General features: G+C 50.2%; 1 protein-coding gene across 1 annotated transcript in view; it reads left to right on the top strand.

Annotated features, from left to right (window-relative positions):
* Positions 1 to 16287, top strand: part of ARHGEF17 (Rho guanine nucleotide exchange factor 17) — a 97343-nt gene extending 81056 nt beyond the window's left edge. Inside the window, exons 15-21 of the mRNA XM_033145967.1 lie at positions 1217 to 1460; positions 2340 to 2426; positions 4580 to 4647; positions 6688 to 6836; positions 9417 to 9591; positions 13953 to 14210; positions 15503 to 16287. Coding sequence (XP_033001858.1) covers positions 1217 to 1460; positions 2340 to 2426; positions 4580 to 4647; positions 6688 to 6836; positions 9417 to 9591; positions 13953 to 14210; positions 15503 to 15678 — 1157 coding nt within the window. The 3' untranslated portion in view covers positions 15679 to 16287. The remainder of the gene's footprint in view (positions 1 to 1216; positions 1461 to 2339; positions 2427 to 4579; positions 4648 to 6687; positions 6837 to 9416; positions 9592 to 13952; positions 14211 to 15502) is intronic.
* Positions 16288 to 17189: the final 902 nt, after the last annotated feature.

Here is a 17189-nt window from a genome sequence, read left to right as displayed (position 1 = left end):
AGCAGAAATTGGTAATTGAACAGGCGGTGCATAGGGAAAAGCGATGAGATTTTGAAATGCAAGTTAGAAATGTCGCCGTACTGGGAGCGGCAAAGGAGGGAAGAAAACAGAGGGAACACCTGGGGGTTGGGAAGTCAGCTTTGGACACCATTTGTTATCAGTTATGGAAAATCAATTTTAAAAAATGGTAAAGAAAGAGAGAAATTCCTCCGACGTAGTTCCAGCTTAACTAAATACTAACAGTCTAGATTTGAAACAAAATTTAAAAAAAAATCCTTCCAGTAGCATCTTAGAGACCAACTAGGTTTGTTATTTAGCAGTTCAAAAGCACGTCAAGTGCAAGTAGATAAATAGGTACCACTCCGGCGGAAAGGTAAACAGCGTTTCCATGCGCTGCTGTGGTTTGCCAGAAGCGGCTTAGTCATGCTGGCCACATGAACCGGAAGCTGTCTGCGGACAAATGCCGGCTCCTTGGCCTCTAGAGCAAGATGAGAGCTGCAACCCCAGAGTCGTCTGCGACTGGACCTAATGGTCAAGGGTACCTTTACCTTAAGTTTTTACTGGTATGAACTTTCATGTGCATGCACACTTCTTTAGATACTGAAGAAGTGTGCATGCACACGAAAGCTCATATAAATATTAATAATAATAATAATAATAATAATAATAATAATAATAATAATTCATTATGTATACCCCGCCCATCTGGCTGGGTTTACCCAGCCACTCTGGGCGGCTTCCAACAGGGCTGCCTTCAGATGTCTTCTAAAGGTCTGGTAGTTGTTTATTTCCTTGACATCTGACGGGAGGGCGTTCCACAGGGCGGGTGCCACTACCGAGAAGGCCCTCTGCCTGGTTCCCTGTAACTTGGCTTCTCGTAGCGAGGGAACCGCCAGAAGGCCTTCGGCGCTGGACCTCAGTGTCCGGGCAGAATGATGGGGGTGGAGACACTACTTCAGGTATACCAATAGCAAACTTAGTTGGTCTCTAAAGTGCTACTGGAAGGATTTTTAAAATTTTGTTTTGACTATGGCAGACCAACACGGCTACCTACCTGTAACAGGAAGTCTAGATTTGATGTGCATTTGGTAGCGAAGCTGACAAATAAATTGGGTTTAGAACTGAAAATGAACTGTTAGGTTTCATTGACCAAGCCAGGGGCCTTCCTTGAGTTTGGAAGGTTCCTTGCTAGTTCCGTTTGCCTCTCGTTTGCCAGATGAGGAGATCCCGAGCTCTAAAGACGCAACGGCCGAGACAACCAGCTCGGAAGAGGAGCAGGACCCTGCCGGCTTCCTTCCCATTGCCACCACTTTCGCCCAGAACAGCGACAGCCCCATGGACGGCCGGGCCTTGAGGCGGTCAAGTCGAGGGTCATTCACCAGAGGCAGCCTGGAGGACCTGTTGAGCATCGACCCAGAGGCCTATCAGAGTTCCATGTGGTTGGGGACAGAGGATGGCTGGTAGGCAGACTGCGCCTTGAAATCTTTTCAGACTCCCCCCCCCCATATAACAAGCTAAAACATGTCAGCTCTCGGCAAGCTCCCTTAGCTACTGGCTTGGCTGCTGTGATGTCATGGAATGTTGAAAGGCATTCTGATGCAGAGCAGGAAGGATCTGTCATCGAATATTGGAAGTCAGTTCTGTGTCTTTGGCAAATCCATAAGATCTCTTTGGCCACAAGCCTGCAGTCAAGGGAGGCTAGATCCCAGGAATTTATATTTCAAAAGCAGAGTCTTCTTCTTTGGCGATTACTCGTAGCCAAGTAAGATTGTCTTCCATGAACACGATTTTAACAGTGAGTCCTTAAGTGACTGTGGAGGCCAGTTCTGGATCCACACATCCTTCCACAGTTGGGACATAGGTTTACAGGCGGGAGTTGATCACGGTGAGGGTTTGCCAAGCATGCCTTCCTCTTAGCACGTTTCTCCCTTGCGTCCTGAGTTCGAGCGTCTTCAAAGCCCATGACACCTTTGGTAAAGACTGTTCCCCAATTGGAGCGCTCGCAGGCCAGTGTTTCCCACTTGTTGGTGTTTATACTACATTTTAAAAAAAAGATTTGCCTTGAGACAGCCTTCAAACCTCTTTTGTTGACCACCAGCATTACGCTTTGAATTTTTAAGTTTGGAATAGGGTAGTTGCTTTGGAAGATGATAATCAGGCATCCACACAACATGACCAGTCCAACGAAGTTGATGTTGAAGACTCATTGCTTCAACACTGGTGATCTTTGCTTCTTCCAGTACACTGGTGTTAGTTTGCTTAAGTCAGCAAAGCACTGATTTTTCTCCTTATAAACCAGCCAGAGTCTCATGTCTGCTTCCATGCTCTTTGATTTGCAGTATCCATGTCTACCAATCCTCGGACAACATCCGCAACAGGAAGAATAGCATGAAGATGCAACATTCGGCCTCGGTGACGTGCATTTTGTAAGTGGAGCTTCACGCGGGGTATACTGAAATGCAGAATGTACGATAAGTGAGCACAGAATCCAGCTGTTTGAGAAACCCAGCTTTCGTTTTAAAGCTACTTTTTAGACCACAGGGCTGAAAATCTGCGTGCAAAACGGTTTGCTTAAATTGCAAAATCCAAAAGTTTCTGAATAAAATTTTCAGTAGTGAGGCAAGGAGGGTTTCAGGGTCCTTGCTCCACTCTCGGCTTGCAAAAAGCAGAATAAATTATTTTTTAAAGGCAGGAAATGAGGGTGTCCGTATTTAGTCGTGTGAGCCCTCACCTTCAAGATGAAGGTGTACAGCCCAGACACAGGTCTTACTAAGGTCTTGGGCTTCCTGTTTGCCATCAGGTGACTTTGCTGCTGGGTTAATCGTACCAAGAATTACATATTGTACTGTTTACAGGTGGGTAGCCGTGTTGGTCTGCCATAGTTTCCACACCTATCAGCTGATCACCCATTCCCACCACCCTTCTGAGTAATACCCCTCCCCACTCCCTCACTATATTTAAGGGTGTGGTGACTTCCGTTTCAGTGTATCTGAAGAAGTGTGCATGCACACGAAAGCTCATACCAAGAACAAACTTAGTTGGTCTCTAAGGTGCTACTGGAAAGAATTTTTTATTTTATATTGTACCGTATTGGCCTGAATATAAGCCTCCTTTTTTCCCGAATTCCGACCGTGAAAAGTTAAAGTGCAGCTTAAATTTGCGACATTACAAAAACTGGCTTTATTACGATATCACTGCTAAAACAGACGGTAAAACAGAACGGGTGTGAGCGCCTGCAGAATTTTAAGGGAGCGGCTTATATTCGGGTACAGTGGTACCTCGAGTTACAAACGCCTCTGGTTGCAAACGCTCCAGGTTACAAACTCTGCTAACCTGGAAGAGTTACCTCGAGTTGAGAACTTCGCCCCAGGGATGAGAACGGAAATCGTGTGCCGGCGGCACAGAATTTTAAAGGTACGGCTTATATTCGGGTGTGGCTTATATTCAGGCCAATACGGTATATTTACTTCTGCAAATCCACCTCTAAGCAGTTAAAGTGATGGAGGCGAGGAAACGGCTACCCCAGGGCAATCCTGCTCTCCCTCTGGCATCAAAAGGAGATGGGTGGAAAACATTTGCGATGGCATTTGCTCCCCGATCTCAGAATGACTAAGCTCTGAATCAGTTAGCTCACCTGGGAAATTAATGCTTTTAAGCACAAAGGTGTGTGTTCCCCCCCCCCAATATTAATCGCCATTCATGATTAAACTAGCTGGCCCAGCCACACCTTGCTGTGGCTCTTCCCCCCCCCCCATTCTTGCCTGGTTTCCCACAGCTTATCCCCACGAACTTCCGTGTGGCCCATTTCAGTCTTCCCTCCCCCCCGTTTTCGCCTGGTTTCCCGCAGCTTATCCTGATGAACTTCTGCCTGCCTGCCTCCTCTCCATCTTTGCCCCCATTTTCGCCTGCCTCCCAACAGCTTCTCTTGTTCAACTCCCGCCTGCCTCTCCGTATTCCCCGTTTTCGCCTGCCTCCCCACAGCTTATCCCATAGAACTTCTGCCTGTCTCCTCTCCGTCTTTGCCCCCGTTTTTGCCTGCCTCCCGACAGCTTCTCCCGTTGAACTCCTGCCTGCCTCCTGTTCGTCTCCCCCCCCCATTTTCACCTACCTCCCCACAGCTTATCCCGTTGAACTCTCGCCTGGCACCTCTCCGTCTCCCCACACACACTTTCACCTGCCTCACCACAGCTTCTCCTGTTGAACTTCCGCCTGCCTCCTCTCCATATTTCCTGTTTTTGCCTGCCTCCCCACAGCTTCTCCTGTTGAACTTCCGCCTGCTCTCCATATTTCCCCCGTTTTTGCCTGCCGCCCCACAGCTTCTCCTGTTGAACTCCTGTGGTGTGATTTGTTCCCCTCCCCCCCCCCCCACTCTCCCTGGTCACCCCGAAACTCTGTTGCTTACTGTTGTATAATTGCAAATGGCACAGCCTGAGGCAAGGAGTGAGAGAGAGAGAGAGATTAGGAGTTGCTGTATCAGTGTGGACACGGGTGACCCTGACTTTTGCTTAGCCCTGCACATTGTACTACACATTTGATTTCCAGCTGACGTTCTAAAGCCCATTGCTTCCCCCCCCCACAGGTATCTGGATAACCAGGTGTTTGTGTCGCTGGCGAACGGAGAGCTCATTGCCTACCAGAGAGAAGCCGGTGAGTTATTTGACCGTGAAGCTGCTTTCAGGAAGGCTCTAATTGCAGGTTCGATCCCTGTATGGGACAGCTGCATATTCCTGTATTGCAGGGGGTTGGACTAGATGATCCTCAGGGTCCCTCCGAACTCTACAACTCTATGATTCTATGAATTCTGGGAACGAGGCAGGGTGTAGCAAAACACCTTCCTGGCCACGTCACTGCAGAGGAGGACCACTCAGGTGCTGTGACCCTCTGGGCCTAGAAAGTCACAGGCTTAGAGAACGAGCGGCGACAGAGGGATTAAAAACCTCTGTGTGGATTCTCGCAGGAGCTTATAGCGGTGTTTGGTGGGAGACACTGATGCTGTCTCATAGCAACAGGGAGCGTTCCTCAGCACCAGGAAAAATACACAAGGTGTTCCTCGCTCCCATTTCACAGAAATCGCCTGGAAGCTGCATGCACATTTTGAACCGTAGCTTTATTTGTAGGAGGGCTGCTAGAGACTTACTTAAAAAAAATAAAAGTGAAAGCTTGGAGTCTGGGGCACCTGTAGAAGCTTCCAAGGGCACCCTGGCGCCCATGGGCACTGGGTTGCCAACCCCTGCTGTAGAATGAGCCGGTAGACCGTACTGGGAGGGATAATCACATTTTGGAGCGCCCCTCTACGTCACAAACTTTCAAATGGAAAACCAACGTAGCCGGTGAAGAGGTGGAAAGTCATCGTTCTCCCTGGTGTGCTAGGTTTCTGTTGCGGGGACTTTTCACGTGGATGCGAACTCAGAGCTGGAACCCACCAGCCAGAGTCCAAGGTGGTGCCGCCCTTTCTGCCCTCTCAGCGTTTTATGACACTCCATTCTCTTTTTTAAAAATAATGATTTTTATTTGCTTTTACAAGCGTAGAGTTATAACAATACCAAGCAAATATCCACATCAAGAGATTTCTCTGAATCTCTTAGACTTCCCACCATCCCTTCCATGGGTCCTATTGTCATCATTTTCAGCTGCTTATTATTTCATCATCCATATTTTAAGTCTAGCCATATTATCCAACGTATTTGTGACATTACAAGCGTTGTTAAAATCCTGCTAATGTTTTCATTTGCCTGCAGTGGTCTCTTAAATGAATTACCGTATTTTTCGCTCCATAAGACACACTTTTTCCCTCCTAAAAAGTAAGGGGAAATATCTGTGCGTCTTACGGAGCGAATGGTGGTCCCTGGAGCTGAATTGTCCAGGAGCCAAAAGAGGATCATGCTTTTTATTTTACAAAGAGAAATGGGGGTGTTGAAAGGACCCGCTCAGCAGCTGATCAGCAAGAGATCGGGAGAGAGATAAGAGTCCCGGCTCCCTTTCGGCCCCGCCCTCTTGCCCAGGCCTCCATTGTTGAATGTGCTGCAGAGGGATGTTGTTTGTTTCCCCAGCAACATGTGACTGGCTGATTAGATTATCTGTCTGGAAACTGTAGAAATGGCTCCCTTTCCTTTAGAAGCTGCAGAAATGTGAGTTGAACCCCATAAAAATGGGGCTTTTCCTCTTAGCTTTTCCCCTTTGCAAAGGGAGCTTTGCTTTTCCCCCTTTGCAAAAAAAGCTGCAAAACTTTTAGATGATCCTCAAAAAAACAGGGCTTTTAGAGGAGGAAAACTAGAAAGATATTTTTTTTCTTGTTTCCTTCTCTAAAAACGAGGTGCGCCCTATGGTCCGGTGCACCCTATGGAGCGGAAAAATACGGTATAAATCTTTCCCATTCTATCTTGGAACTTTTGTCTTCTTGGTTCCTGAGCCTTCCGGTCGGCTTTGCCATTTTGGCGTAGTCCAACAGCTTAATTCGCCATTCTTCACTGGTAGGGACTTTACCTTCTTTCCATCTCTGGGCTAATGGCATCCGTGCGGCCGCCGTTGCATACATGAAAAGTCTTTTCTGCTCCTTTGGAATCTCGGTACCCTCCATTCTCACCTTATTCTCCGGCATGTTTAAATTCTGTGAAGGAGAAGAGAAACCTCTGACATCTTATTCCCCCGTCTCCCTTCTCTCTCTCTCTCTCTCTCTCTCTTTTCCAGGACGCTTTTGGGACTCTCAGAACTCCAAATCCCTCTCCCTGGGCTCTCCCGGCAGCCCTGTGACCAAAATGGTGGCCGTGGGCGGCAAGCTTTGGTGCGGATGCCAGAACCGCGTCGTCGTCCTTAGCACATCTTCGTTGCAGCAGGAGGTACGGAGGAAACTGCTTGTCACCTTCCATCTCCGGCTCCGCTGAATAAGTGTCCCAGGAGACACGGGGGGGGGGGGTGTGCAACGAGCTCGGCACCTCAGTTACCGCTCACACCGATGTGCCCGCTCTCGCTTAAATATATCGCCCCCACCTCACTGAAACAACATTTTACCCGTAGGCTTAAAAACAAAACCTAACTATCCCAGAGTATCATGTGTGAGCATTAAAAGCCTATTTGCAGATAGCAAATTCAGTCTTTTACAGCAAAGTGCAGCAGAAGCAACTGTGGTTGGAAAGTAACATCTAAGGTTTTATTTATAAAGCAAATAACAAAACAACAAGACAACTCTCACGTCCATCTTCTTCAGCAGAGGGGTGAAAGGAAAAAAGAGGGAGGAGACATTTAAATAGTTCCCATACTCATGCATCAATTAAGTAATTAAAGGCAACCGGCAACATTATAAAATGTGAGAATGAGACATTACAACACTGACATCGTGGGGGGGGGGTCTTTGTGAGGGGGGTAACCAATAAGTTGGAGTTACAGGTAGGTGGCCGTGTTGGTCTGCCATAGTCAAAACAAAATAAAAAACAAAAACATTCCTTCAAAGTAGCACCTTAGAGACAAACTAAGTTTGTTCCTGGTATAAGTTGGAGTCTCAAGTGGGTGTTCCTTATAAAAGCAATGGAGATTTATTGTTTAAAAGTACAATACAAGTACAAGGACGCGGGTGGCTCTGTGGATTAAATCACAGAGCCTAGGGCTTGCCGATCAGAAGGTCAGCGGTTCGAATCCCCGCGACGGGGTGAGCTCCTGTTGCTCGGTCCCAGCTCCTGCCCACCTAGCAGTTTGAAAGCACATCAAAGTGCAAGTAGATAAATAGGTACCACTCCGGCGGGAAGGTAAAAGGCGTTTCCGTGCGCTGCTCTGGTTCGCCAGAAGCGGCTTAGTCATGCTGGCCACATGACCTGGAAGCTGTACGCTGGCTCCCTCGGCCAGTAAAGCAAGATGAGCACCGCAACCCCAGAGTTGTCCGCAACTGGACCTAATGGTCAGGGGTCCCTTTACCCTTTACCTTTACAATACAAGTGGAGAAACTTAGGTTACTTGAATAATAATACAGTAGTTCACTTCAATTCGTTTTCAGAGGTTTTGGCTTTATACTTTGGTCCCTTTCTGAGGCGGCACTTCCTTTCAGGTACCCATCCCTTTAACAAATCCAACTCCTGAGGTAACTTTCAGTAATAGTCTTAAGGGCTCACCACACACCCCTTCCTTCACTGGGTTTTGGGAGTCTCTTCCTTCCTCAGAAGGGTCTCTCCCCTCCAGACTAGTTTGAGACCTAAGTAGACTGATCTTTTTCAGCTCCTGCTCCTCCTTTCTCACCCTCAGTCTCCCAGCAAGATCCGGTCCTATTACTCCTGCAGGACACTATACTCAGTCCTTCACTGTACACTCGGAGTGGATATTTTCTCCAGAACCAGCTCTCCCTCCTCAGCACTCTTATATTTCAACCTGACTCCTATCCTGTCTCCCTTACTCCCAACCTCTCCAACCTCCCTCCTCAACCACCTCACCTCAACCACCCTGTCTCCCTCCAAAGCCTCTCCTTTTAAACTCTCCTTCCTGGAACCACAGCCAATCGGAGGCTGCCGTTCTTTAACCATTTGCTGGCAGGGGAAGAAAGTAAAAAGAAACACTTGTGGAACCATCTCTTCCGTCACAGGGTGTCCGGAGATCCCCTCGCCATTCCGCTGGGACGTGCCCAAGTTGGACCTGACTGGGTCTCAGGGCTCTGTCAAGGCTTTGGGAAAATCTATTCCTTCCCTGGTTGCAGCAAGAAAACGAGGAGAATCCTTTTTAATTAGTTTTATTCAATACTAATAGGGAGAGACAAAAGAACGCAACAAGCCTTAAAATGGTGTTGCTCCAAACTGGGCTCCTCTTCCCACATTCCTAACAACCCCCCCCCCCTTATGGTGGCTGTTTGTAGCCAAAAGTCTCTGCTTCCGTTGTTCCTGCACCCTTAATGAATGCCGAGTTCTGGGAGAAGGGAGGTCAGAAATATTCTCCAGTGGCAATGTGTCAGCTGGCTGCCCTGTCGCAATTCCCCCCCACCCGCTCACTTTCTTCTAACACGTCCCAATTCCTTTGTTTCTCTATCTCTGCTCTGTGACCTCAAACTCCTCAAAGACCTGCTGTACATCAAAGCTGTCTCCCTCTTCCCCTGCAGCATCAAGAGGAGGAGGGGGTGATCCCCGCCAGTCCCCCTCCTCCATCTCGTCCTCCTGAGTCCGATCCCTGACTCTCCGTTGCCCCAGATGCTCTTTGGGCGGCTTCCCACAGAATAGAGAAACACAGTTGAAACAGCAAACATGGAACACTTTTAGATAAGTAGCTCAGTGAGCGCAGTTCAATGGGGACCCCATTCCCTGGACCACAACTCCCCTCTAGCTGCCACCTTCTGAGGTCAGGTTTCTGCACTGGGGAAAACCCTAGGAGAGGTGGTCCCCCATTTAGAGCGTATGGGATTCCCTCTGCTCCACAAGGCTTCAGCCTGAACCTCTTCTCTTCTCCAGCACTCGTTTCACGTCGGGCAGGACAGCAACCGCAGCCTCACCTGCATGGTGAGCTCCTCGGCAGGGGTCTGGGTCACCCTTCAGGGCAGCGCCCAGGTGAGGCTCTACCACCCTTCCAGCTACGACCAGCTGGCCGAAGTGGACGTCACGCCTCCGGTCCACAAGATGTTGGCAGGTGAGAGACCCAGCGCTTTGGCAAGTCCTGATGTAACCATCTCAGGCAGGCAAGCAAGCTCCGATCAGAATTAATGAGTCTCTGGTGCGGCTCCGAGCCTGCCGCTCTTTGCTACGAGTTGGTCACTCTGAGTCTCCGCCCCTTTCGCAGCGGAAAGGGCGCCAAAGTCCTGTCCTTCCTCTCTAGTACTTCTGTTGCATTTTAACCCTCTCAGATCTTCTGGTTCGGGGAGAAGGTGGGTAGACATCCCACCCTACGCTATCAAATGAAGATCCCTCCAAACACTGCCTCCCCCCCTGGTTGCATAGCAACCCCCTCAATGTCATCTATCTCCTCCCCTGCGAGCTTTCCAAGTTCTGCTCTATCTGAGTCTGGGAACTCCTGGTGAAGGGGTGTGTGTGTGAACTAACCCACTCCTCTGTCTGCATTTCCTCGTATCCAGAGTCAGACTCTGGCTCCAGAGTCAGCCTCTTCCCAAGTGTTCGATTCGTCTGCATCTTTTGACACCTGAGAATGACTCAGGTGTTCCCAGTTTTGTAAGACTCTGGCGAGATGGGTGTAACTCGCAGGCAGAGGTCAACTAAGAGTGACATTTTCATGGTGGGTGGGAAATCCTGCTAGGGTCCCCATCCCCTCACTGCTAATCGTGGTTTTTCCTTCCCCCTCTGGCACCAGGCTTGGAAATATATGAAACTGTCCTATATTGAATAAGACCATTGGTCCTTCTGGCTCAGCCTTGCCCAAAGTGGTTCTCCCCCCCCCCCCGATGCTTCAGACTACAACTCCTGGTGGGAGTTATAGTGTCCAAAACACCTGGAGGGCACCAGGTTGGGGAAGCCTGGTCTGCATTAACTGGCAATGGCTGGGCAGGGTTTCAAGATCTTCATTCATGGTAGACGCTGTACCATTGAGCTACAGATTCTTGGCTCTTGAGGTGCGGTAAGTGTCTAAAACAGGGTTCCCCAAACGTAGGTCTCCAGCTGTTTGTTTGGTGTGTTTTTTTGGGACTACAACTCCCATCATCCCTAGCTAGCAGGACCAGTAGTCGGGGATGATGGGAATTGTAGTCCCACAACAGCTGGAGACCCAAGTTTGGAAAACACTGGTCTAGAATAAACTCGGGGAAAACAGTTATGGGAGTCAAAAACTGAACTGGTTTGAAGTCAGAATGCTGTACATTTGTGAAAATATCTGCTGGGTAGCCAGCGAAATATAGCAGCGGAGAGCTAGGTAGAACATTGGGCTTAGTGCAATCAGACCTGGGTTCAAATTCCCACATAGCCATGGAAGTGTGTGACCTTACGGCAGTCACTGTCTCCCATCCTGGCCTACTGTGTGGAGGGAAACCCCTTCTGCGGTCATTTTGAGTTCCTTGTATCTCTGAGGATACTAAAGTGGTAGTCAGCCAATCTCTGGTTGAAATTTCGGGGGGGGGGGCAGCATAAAGGATGAGAAGAAAACCACTCAAACAAAACAAAACAAAAGAGGATAATTTCATTTTATAACATAGTAAGGCAATGTTTTGCCTTGTCGCATTCAGCAGGAGCGAAGGGTGAGGTGACCCCAGGAACTATATTAAGAGCGCTGCATTAAAAACCTTACGTAAGTTTATTGCATTAACGTTCTTAATTTAGTCCTTGGTGTCATCTTCGCCTGGAGAAGATGACTCACCGAAACACGATGGGCACGGAACCTCGTAAAACAACATTCCTGTACTCCTGGCATCATTTTGAATTTTTGCCTCCTACAGTTCTTTTGGCTTCTGTCTTCATCTTGGCTGTAGAAGGTAAATCATCCAGGCAGAGATTTCAGCCACCACACACACAACATACACACCTGCAATATGGGAACACTTACACTAACCAGCAGGGAATTCTAAGGAATCTTTCCCCCTCCCCATTGGATTCTGTTGCCCCTCTCCTGCTTTCTCTTGGGGCGTCAAAACTGCCAGATGAATTGGGGATGGGGGCGTTTTTTGACAGGAGGATTGTTTTGGAATGACCCAAACCTTTGAGCTTCCTTCGTGCTTCATTGCCACATATTTCTTCAAGATCGTGTTGGTCAGAGGTTTGGGTAGGCGCCTTGAGTCAATAATAATAATAATAATAATAATAATAATAATAATAATAGTTTAATTGTTTATACCCCGCCCATCTGGCTGGGTTTCCCCAGCCGCTCTGGGCAGCTCCCAACGGAATATTAAAAACACGATAAAACATCAAACATTAAAAACTTCCCTAAACAGGGTTGCCTTCAGATGTCTTCTAAAGGTCAGGTGTTTATTTCCTTGACATCTGATGGGAGGGTGTTCCACAGGGTGGGTGCCACCACCGAGAAGGCCCTCTGCCTGGTTCCCTGTAACCTCACTTCTCACAGGGAGGGAACTGCCAAAAGGCCTTCAGAGCTGGACCTCAGTGTCTGGGCTGAACGATGGGGATGGACTTGCTATATAGGGGCCTAGGCCATTTAGGGCTTTCAACATCAGCACCAACACTTTGACTTGTGCTCGGAAACGTACTGGGAGCCAATGTAGGTCTTTCAAGACCGGTGTTATGAGGTCTCGCCGGCCCCTCCCAGTCACCAGTCTGGCTGCCGCATTCTGGATTAGTTGTAGTTTCCGGGTCACCTTCAAAGGTAGCCCCATGGAGAGCGCATTGCAGTAGTCCAAACAAGAGATAACCAGAGCATGCACCACTCTGGCGAGAGAGTCTGTGGACAGGGAGGGTCTCATCCTGTGTACCAGATTGAGCTGGTAGACGGCTGCCCTGGACACAGAATTGACCTGTGCCTCCATGGACAGCTGTGAGTCCAAAATGACTCCCAGGCTGCACACCTGGTCCTTCGGGGGCACAGTTACCCCATTCAGGACCAGGGAGTCCTCCATACCCACCCGCCCCCTGTACCCCCATAAACACTACTTCTGTGCTGTCAGGATTCAACCTCATATTGCAGGTGTGTACTGTATGTTGGGGTGTGCATGGAGGCTGAAAGCTTTGCCCGGATGACTTAACAGCCAAGATGAAGACAGGAGAGAGGGGTCTTGAGCTCGAATCCTGCTTGCTAGTTTCACACTGGAATCTGGCTGGCTGCTGCGAAAACAAGATTCTGGGTTATGTGAACTGTTGGCCTGATCCAGTAGGCTCTTCTGACTTGCCTATGCTCTACAGCCCTTTCCCTATCTACTTTTGCCATTGCATGGTATCAGGGACTGGCTGGAGGATGAGGAACGCCCCTAAGGAAAGCCTCAAAGGAGGAAGGCTCAGAGCCCAGGGAGTGGTGGTGGGACACAGAGGACAAGTCAGAGGGGGAAGGAGGGGGGGGGAATGGTTGGGTGCTGAAGAAGCAACAGGCTTTGGTGAGCAAGAAGAGCCAGATAAAGAAAGAAGTTCAGACTCAGATGATGAAGCAGAGGAGGAGAGCTGCAGAACCACCCCAGGAGCTTGCCGTTCCTGCTGCATTAAGCTCCCGTCCCCTCTTGTATCCGAGGCCACAGAGAGCTGTGTGTGTAGCAGAACAAAGAGCGCCAGTTCACACCACCAGCAGCGTAGTTTAATGATGAGTTTTGGATATAAAGCAGAGACATCACCTTGCCGACAAAGGTCCGTCTAGTTAAAGCTATGGTTTTCCCAGTAGTGATGTATGGAAGTGAGAGCTGGGACCCTAAAGAAGGATGATCGCTGAAGAATTGATGCTTTTGAATTATGGTGCTGGAGGAGACTCTTGAGAGTCCCAAGGACTGCAAGAAGATCAAACCTACCCATTCTGAAGGAAATCAGCCCTGAGTGCTCACTGGAAGGACAGATCCTGAAGCTGAGACTCCAGTACTTTGGCCACCTCATGAGAAGAGAAGACTCCCTGATGTTGGGAAAGATTGAGGGCCCAAGGAGAAGGGGGCGGCAGAGGACAAGATGGTTGGACAGTGTTCTCGAAGCTACCAACATGAGTCTGACCAAACTGCGGGAGGCAGTAGAAGACAGGAGTGCCTGGCATGCTCTGGTCCATGGGGTCACAAAGAGTCGGACACGGCTAAACGACTAAATGACAACAAAATATTTGGAATATTATAAAAGATGCAGGAGGAAATGATTAAGAGTAGGACACACAAAGGGGAAGAGGGAAGTCCAGGAGATTCCTTGGAATCTTGATTTTATGTTACATGTTGTATGTTTACACACACACACACACACACACAGGTTCCCACCAGCAGCAGTGTAGTTTAAGGCTGCTTGGAAAACATCTGGCTAGGGGGAAGGAGACAGGGGGAAGTAGGAGGCCAGGATCATCAGTCCTGGCAACTGTTTCACAGTTTGGGGAAAGAGCCATCTAAGCACTCACATGAACCACTCATCTTGGATTCGCAGGTTCAGATGCCATAATCCGCCAGCACAAGGCCGCTTGCTTGAGGATCACCGCCATCCTGGCCTGCAAGGACCTGCTGTGGATCGGCACCAGCGCTGGAGTGGTCCTGACTCTGCCCATGATGTCCAACGCCGCCTCCTTGAAGACCCCGCCATCGCCAGTGGGCCTCTCCCAGGGACACACAGGCCACGTCCGGTTCCTCACGTCCATCGAGCTGCCGGAAGGTTTCGACATCCTCTTTCCCTTGCCCAGGGATCCAGGTGGGTTCGAGTGAGACGAGGCAGAAGGGGGAGCCTGGGGTGAGATAACACTCGGGTTTTCCATCTGAGCAGGAAAGGGGGTCCATCAGGGATTCTCCGGCTGGGACGCCTGCATTGCAGGGGGCTGCGCTAGGTGCCCTTTGGGGGCCCTTCAAACTCTACAACATGACAACATGACCCCTGTCTCGGCCTCTCTGATGTGGTCCAAAGGGAAGCAGAGCAAGACGTTGGGCCCCAGCTTGGCTGCAGGAGTTGCTAGAAGGAGGCGGACAAGGCGCCCTCCAGTCGTCTTAGGGACTCCACTCCCGATTTGTGTAGGGTTTTTACTCCCTAGCCTTTTCTTCTCCCAAAGATATTCTGCAGGGGCAGTGAAGGTTTAGGATCGGAGCTTTCCTTCCCCTAGATGGGCTCCCTTCCCAGGTGGGCGAGCCCCATCTGCCCCTCACTTCCCTCTACAGCATGTGCAGAAACCCCATTCTTGACCGTTGGACCCACTCTTGGTCTCATCCACTCAATTTGCCAGAGCCTGTCTTCACATGCAGGGGAAGTCCCCAACATACCGAGGGTTTAAGACCCATCAGCTACCCTCACCTGGTTTAGCCTGTTGAAGCCAGGGGAGGAGGCAGAATTTTTGGGAGCTGGCTGTCCCCCATGTTCAAAAGCAGAGGAGGACGCTGAGCACAGAGCCGAGTGCGCCGTGGCTTCAGTAGCCGTCTCCTCCTCTTGCCGTGGAGGGGAAGGAGTGGGGAAGTAGTCCCCGGCTAGTGGTGGTAGCAGGAGGAGGAGGAGGAGTACCCCACCAGAGGTACCCCCCTCCCCTAACACCCCATACATCTGTGCATAGGTAAGGGTAAAGGTACCCCTGACCATTAGGTCCAGTTGTGTCCGACTCTGGGGTTGCGGCGCTCATCTCGCTTTACTGGCTGAGGGAGCCGGCGTACAGCTTCCAGGTCATGTGGCCAGCATGACTAAGCCGCTTCTGGCGAACCAGAGCAGTGCACGGAAACGCCGTTTACCTTCCCGCTGGAGCGGTACCTATTTATCTATTTGCACTTTGACATGCTTTCGAACTGCTAGGTGGGCAGGAGCTGGGACCGAGCAATGGGAGCTCACCCCGTCGCAGGGATTCAAACCGCCGACCTCCTGATCGGCAAGCCCTAGGCTCTGTGGTTTAACCCACAGCGCCACAAATCTACATAGCGTACGTATTTTGTTCCGGTCACAGAATTTGGGTTATGCAGGTGCAAGAAGTAATATGACTCACTCTCTCTCCCCCCCCCCCCCGCTTCTAGGTACAGAAAAGTCCAACGACTTGGAGAAACGGGACTCCACGAGGCACAGGTCCCCCAAGTCCAAGATGCTCATCATTAGCGGCGGCGACGGGTACGAGGACTTCCGGCTCACCAACAGCAGCGAGACAGTGGGGAGGGATGATAGCACAAACCACCTGCTCCTCTGGAGGGTCTGATGAGCGAGCTGCGGAACAGGGCGGACCCCTCCGGAGGGGGAGAAGCCGGGAGAGAGAGAGAGAGAGATATTGCGTCCCGTCCTCACCGTCCCCTCGCGGACGCATCCCCGTGTCTCATCTCCCACCCTGAATGTCTCGTGCGCAGGGTCGCCTTTCTGGATCCGCCGCCGCAGAGTTAGCGGCGAGCCTCTGGGCGGGTCGCGGGCGGAACCTCCAGAACGCAAATCCATGTTGCACGACTTGCGCTTGCTGCTGTGTCTTGAGTGTGTGGGAGGGGCGTGTGCTCAGTGAGAGAGAGAGGAGGAGGAGGAGAGATTAGGTGCAGCCGCCCTGATATGCCAAGTCCCATTCAAATGGGACCGAGAGAGAGAGAGAGAGAAACAATTTAGGAATTCAGCCCTGCTTAGGAAAGGATTGTCTGCTATGTGTGCGTTGCTTCGTTAGAAACGCCCAGCTCAGCCGAGGAGTTGTTGAATGTCGTCGTGTCTCCGTTTTCGTCCGCTGAGGCCCCCGAGTCCAGATGTCCGGGGCAACTTCCCACCTTTCTCACCAAACACAATCATTTTCCTCCTCCTCTTTGGTTTCTCCTCACCTTCGGCCATCGGATACGGATGCAGAGCTACTCCGCTCACCAGAAGCAGACACTATGCACCATCGTCTCACTAACCTTTGCGAGGCACACCGCCGCCAGCATCCAGATAACTTTGGGGGGTGGGGGGTGTCTGTTCATGTATAAATTACCTTTATTTATTGCCGGCTAGGAGGAGGGAGCTTCTCCAGAAAGGAGGGGAATGGGGAGGTGGACTGACACTGTTTCTGAGCAATTTCCAAAGAGATTGGGGGGGGGGGTGGAGAGCAGTTTTGGTCCCTTGTCATGGTCAGAGACACCCCCGAGTCTGGGCTCAGTCGTGATAACCGCAGGGTTGTTCCCGCACATCAGTGTTTGAAGATGTAAGGCTGTGTCGGGTTGCAGTGTTGATGGTGGTCGCTACCCAAGATGGCGACTGGAGTTTGTGTCTGCTGAGAAGGAAGGGAAGAGAGGTTGGGCATGGAGAAAGCCTGTTCTTGATTGGGGGGTGGGGTAAGGGGCAGCAGAGACGAAATACAAGAATCTTGACAGGATAATTGTGCAATATTGAGAAGCATTCCCCACACATGTCGGGAGGCCGCACCACAGAGGCCTCATCCGTTACCGTGGCAACCGTACTCCATGTTGTCAGGGGGTGGCGGGAGCCAGGGTGGGCAGGAGTTTGCATGACCCTGCTCTTCTACCTTGTACAGTATTTATGATTTATTTGTTGTGGTTGTTTTGTTTTTGTTTTTGTTTTTAAAAGAAAACCTAGCTACCGTTTGTGGAGGGAGGCAGCGAGTTGAACCGTTAGCGGCGCTTAATTTAATCGAGCTCATAATCTTCCCATTGTGAGAGGGATGAATTTGCCTCAGAGTCCGAACGGTCTCCACAGGCAGATTGAAGGCCGTCCTTAAAACCATGAACAAAGTTAGATCCCCGC

Source organism: Lacerta agilis, chromosome 4 (genome assembly GCF_009819535.1).
Source record: "Lacerta agilis isolate rLacAgi1 chromosome 4, rLacAgi1.pri, whole genome shotgun sequence".
NCBI classification, from domain to species: Eukaryota; Metazoa; Chordata; class Lepidosauria; order Squamata; family Lacertidae; genus Lacerta; species Lacerta agilis.
This window is presented reverse-complemented; position numbering and strand designations above follow the sequence as displayed.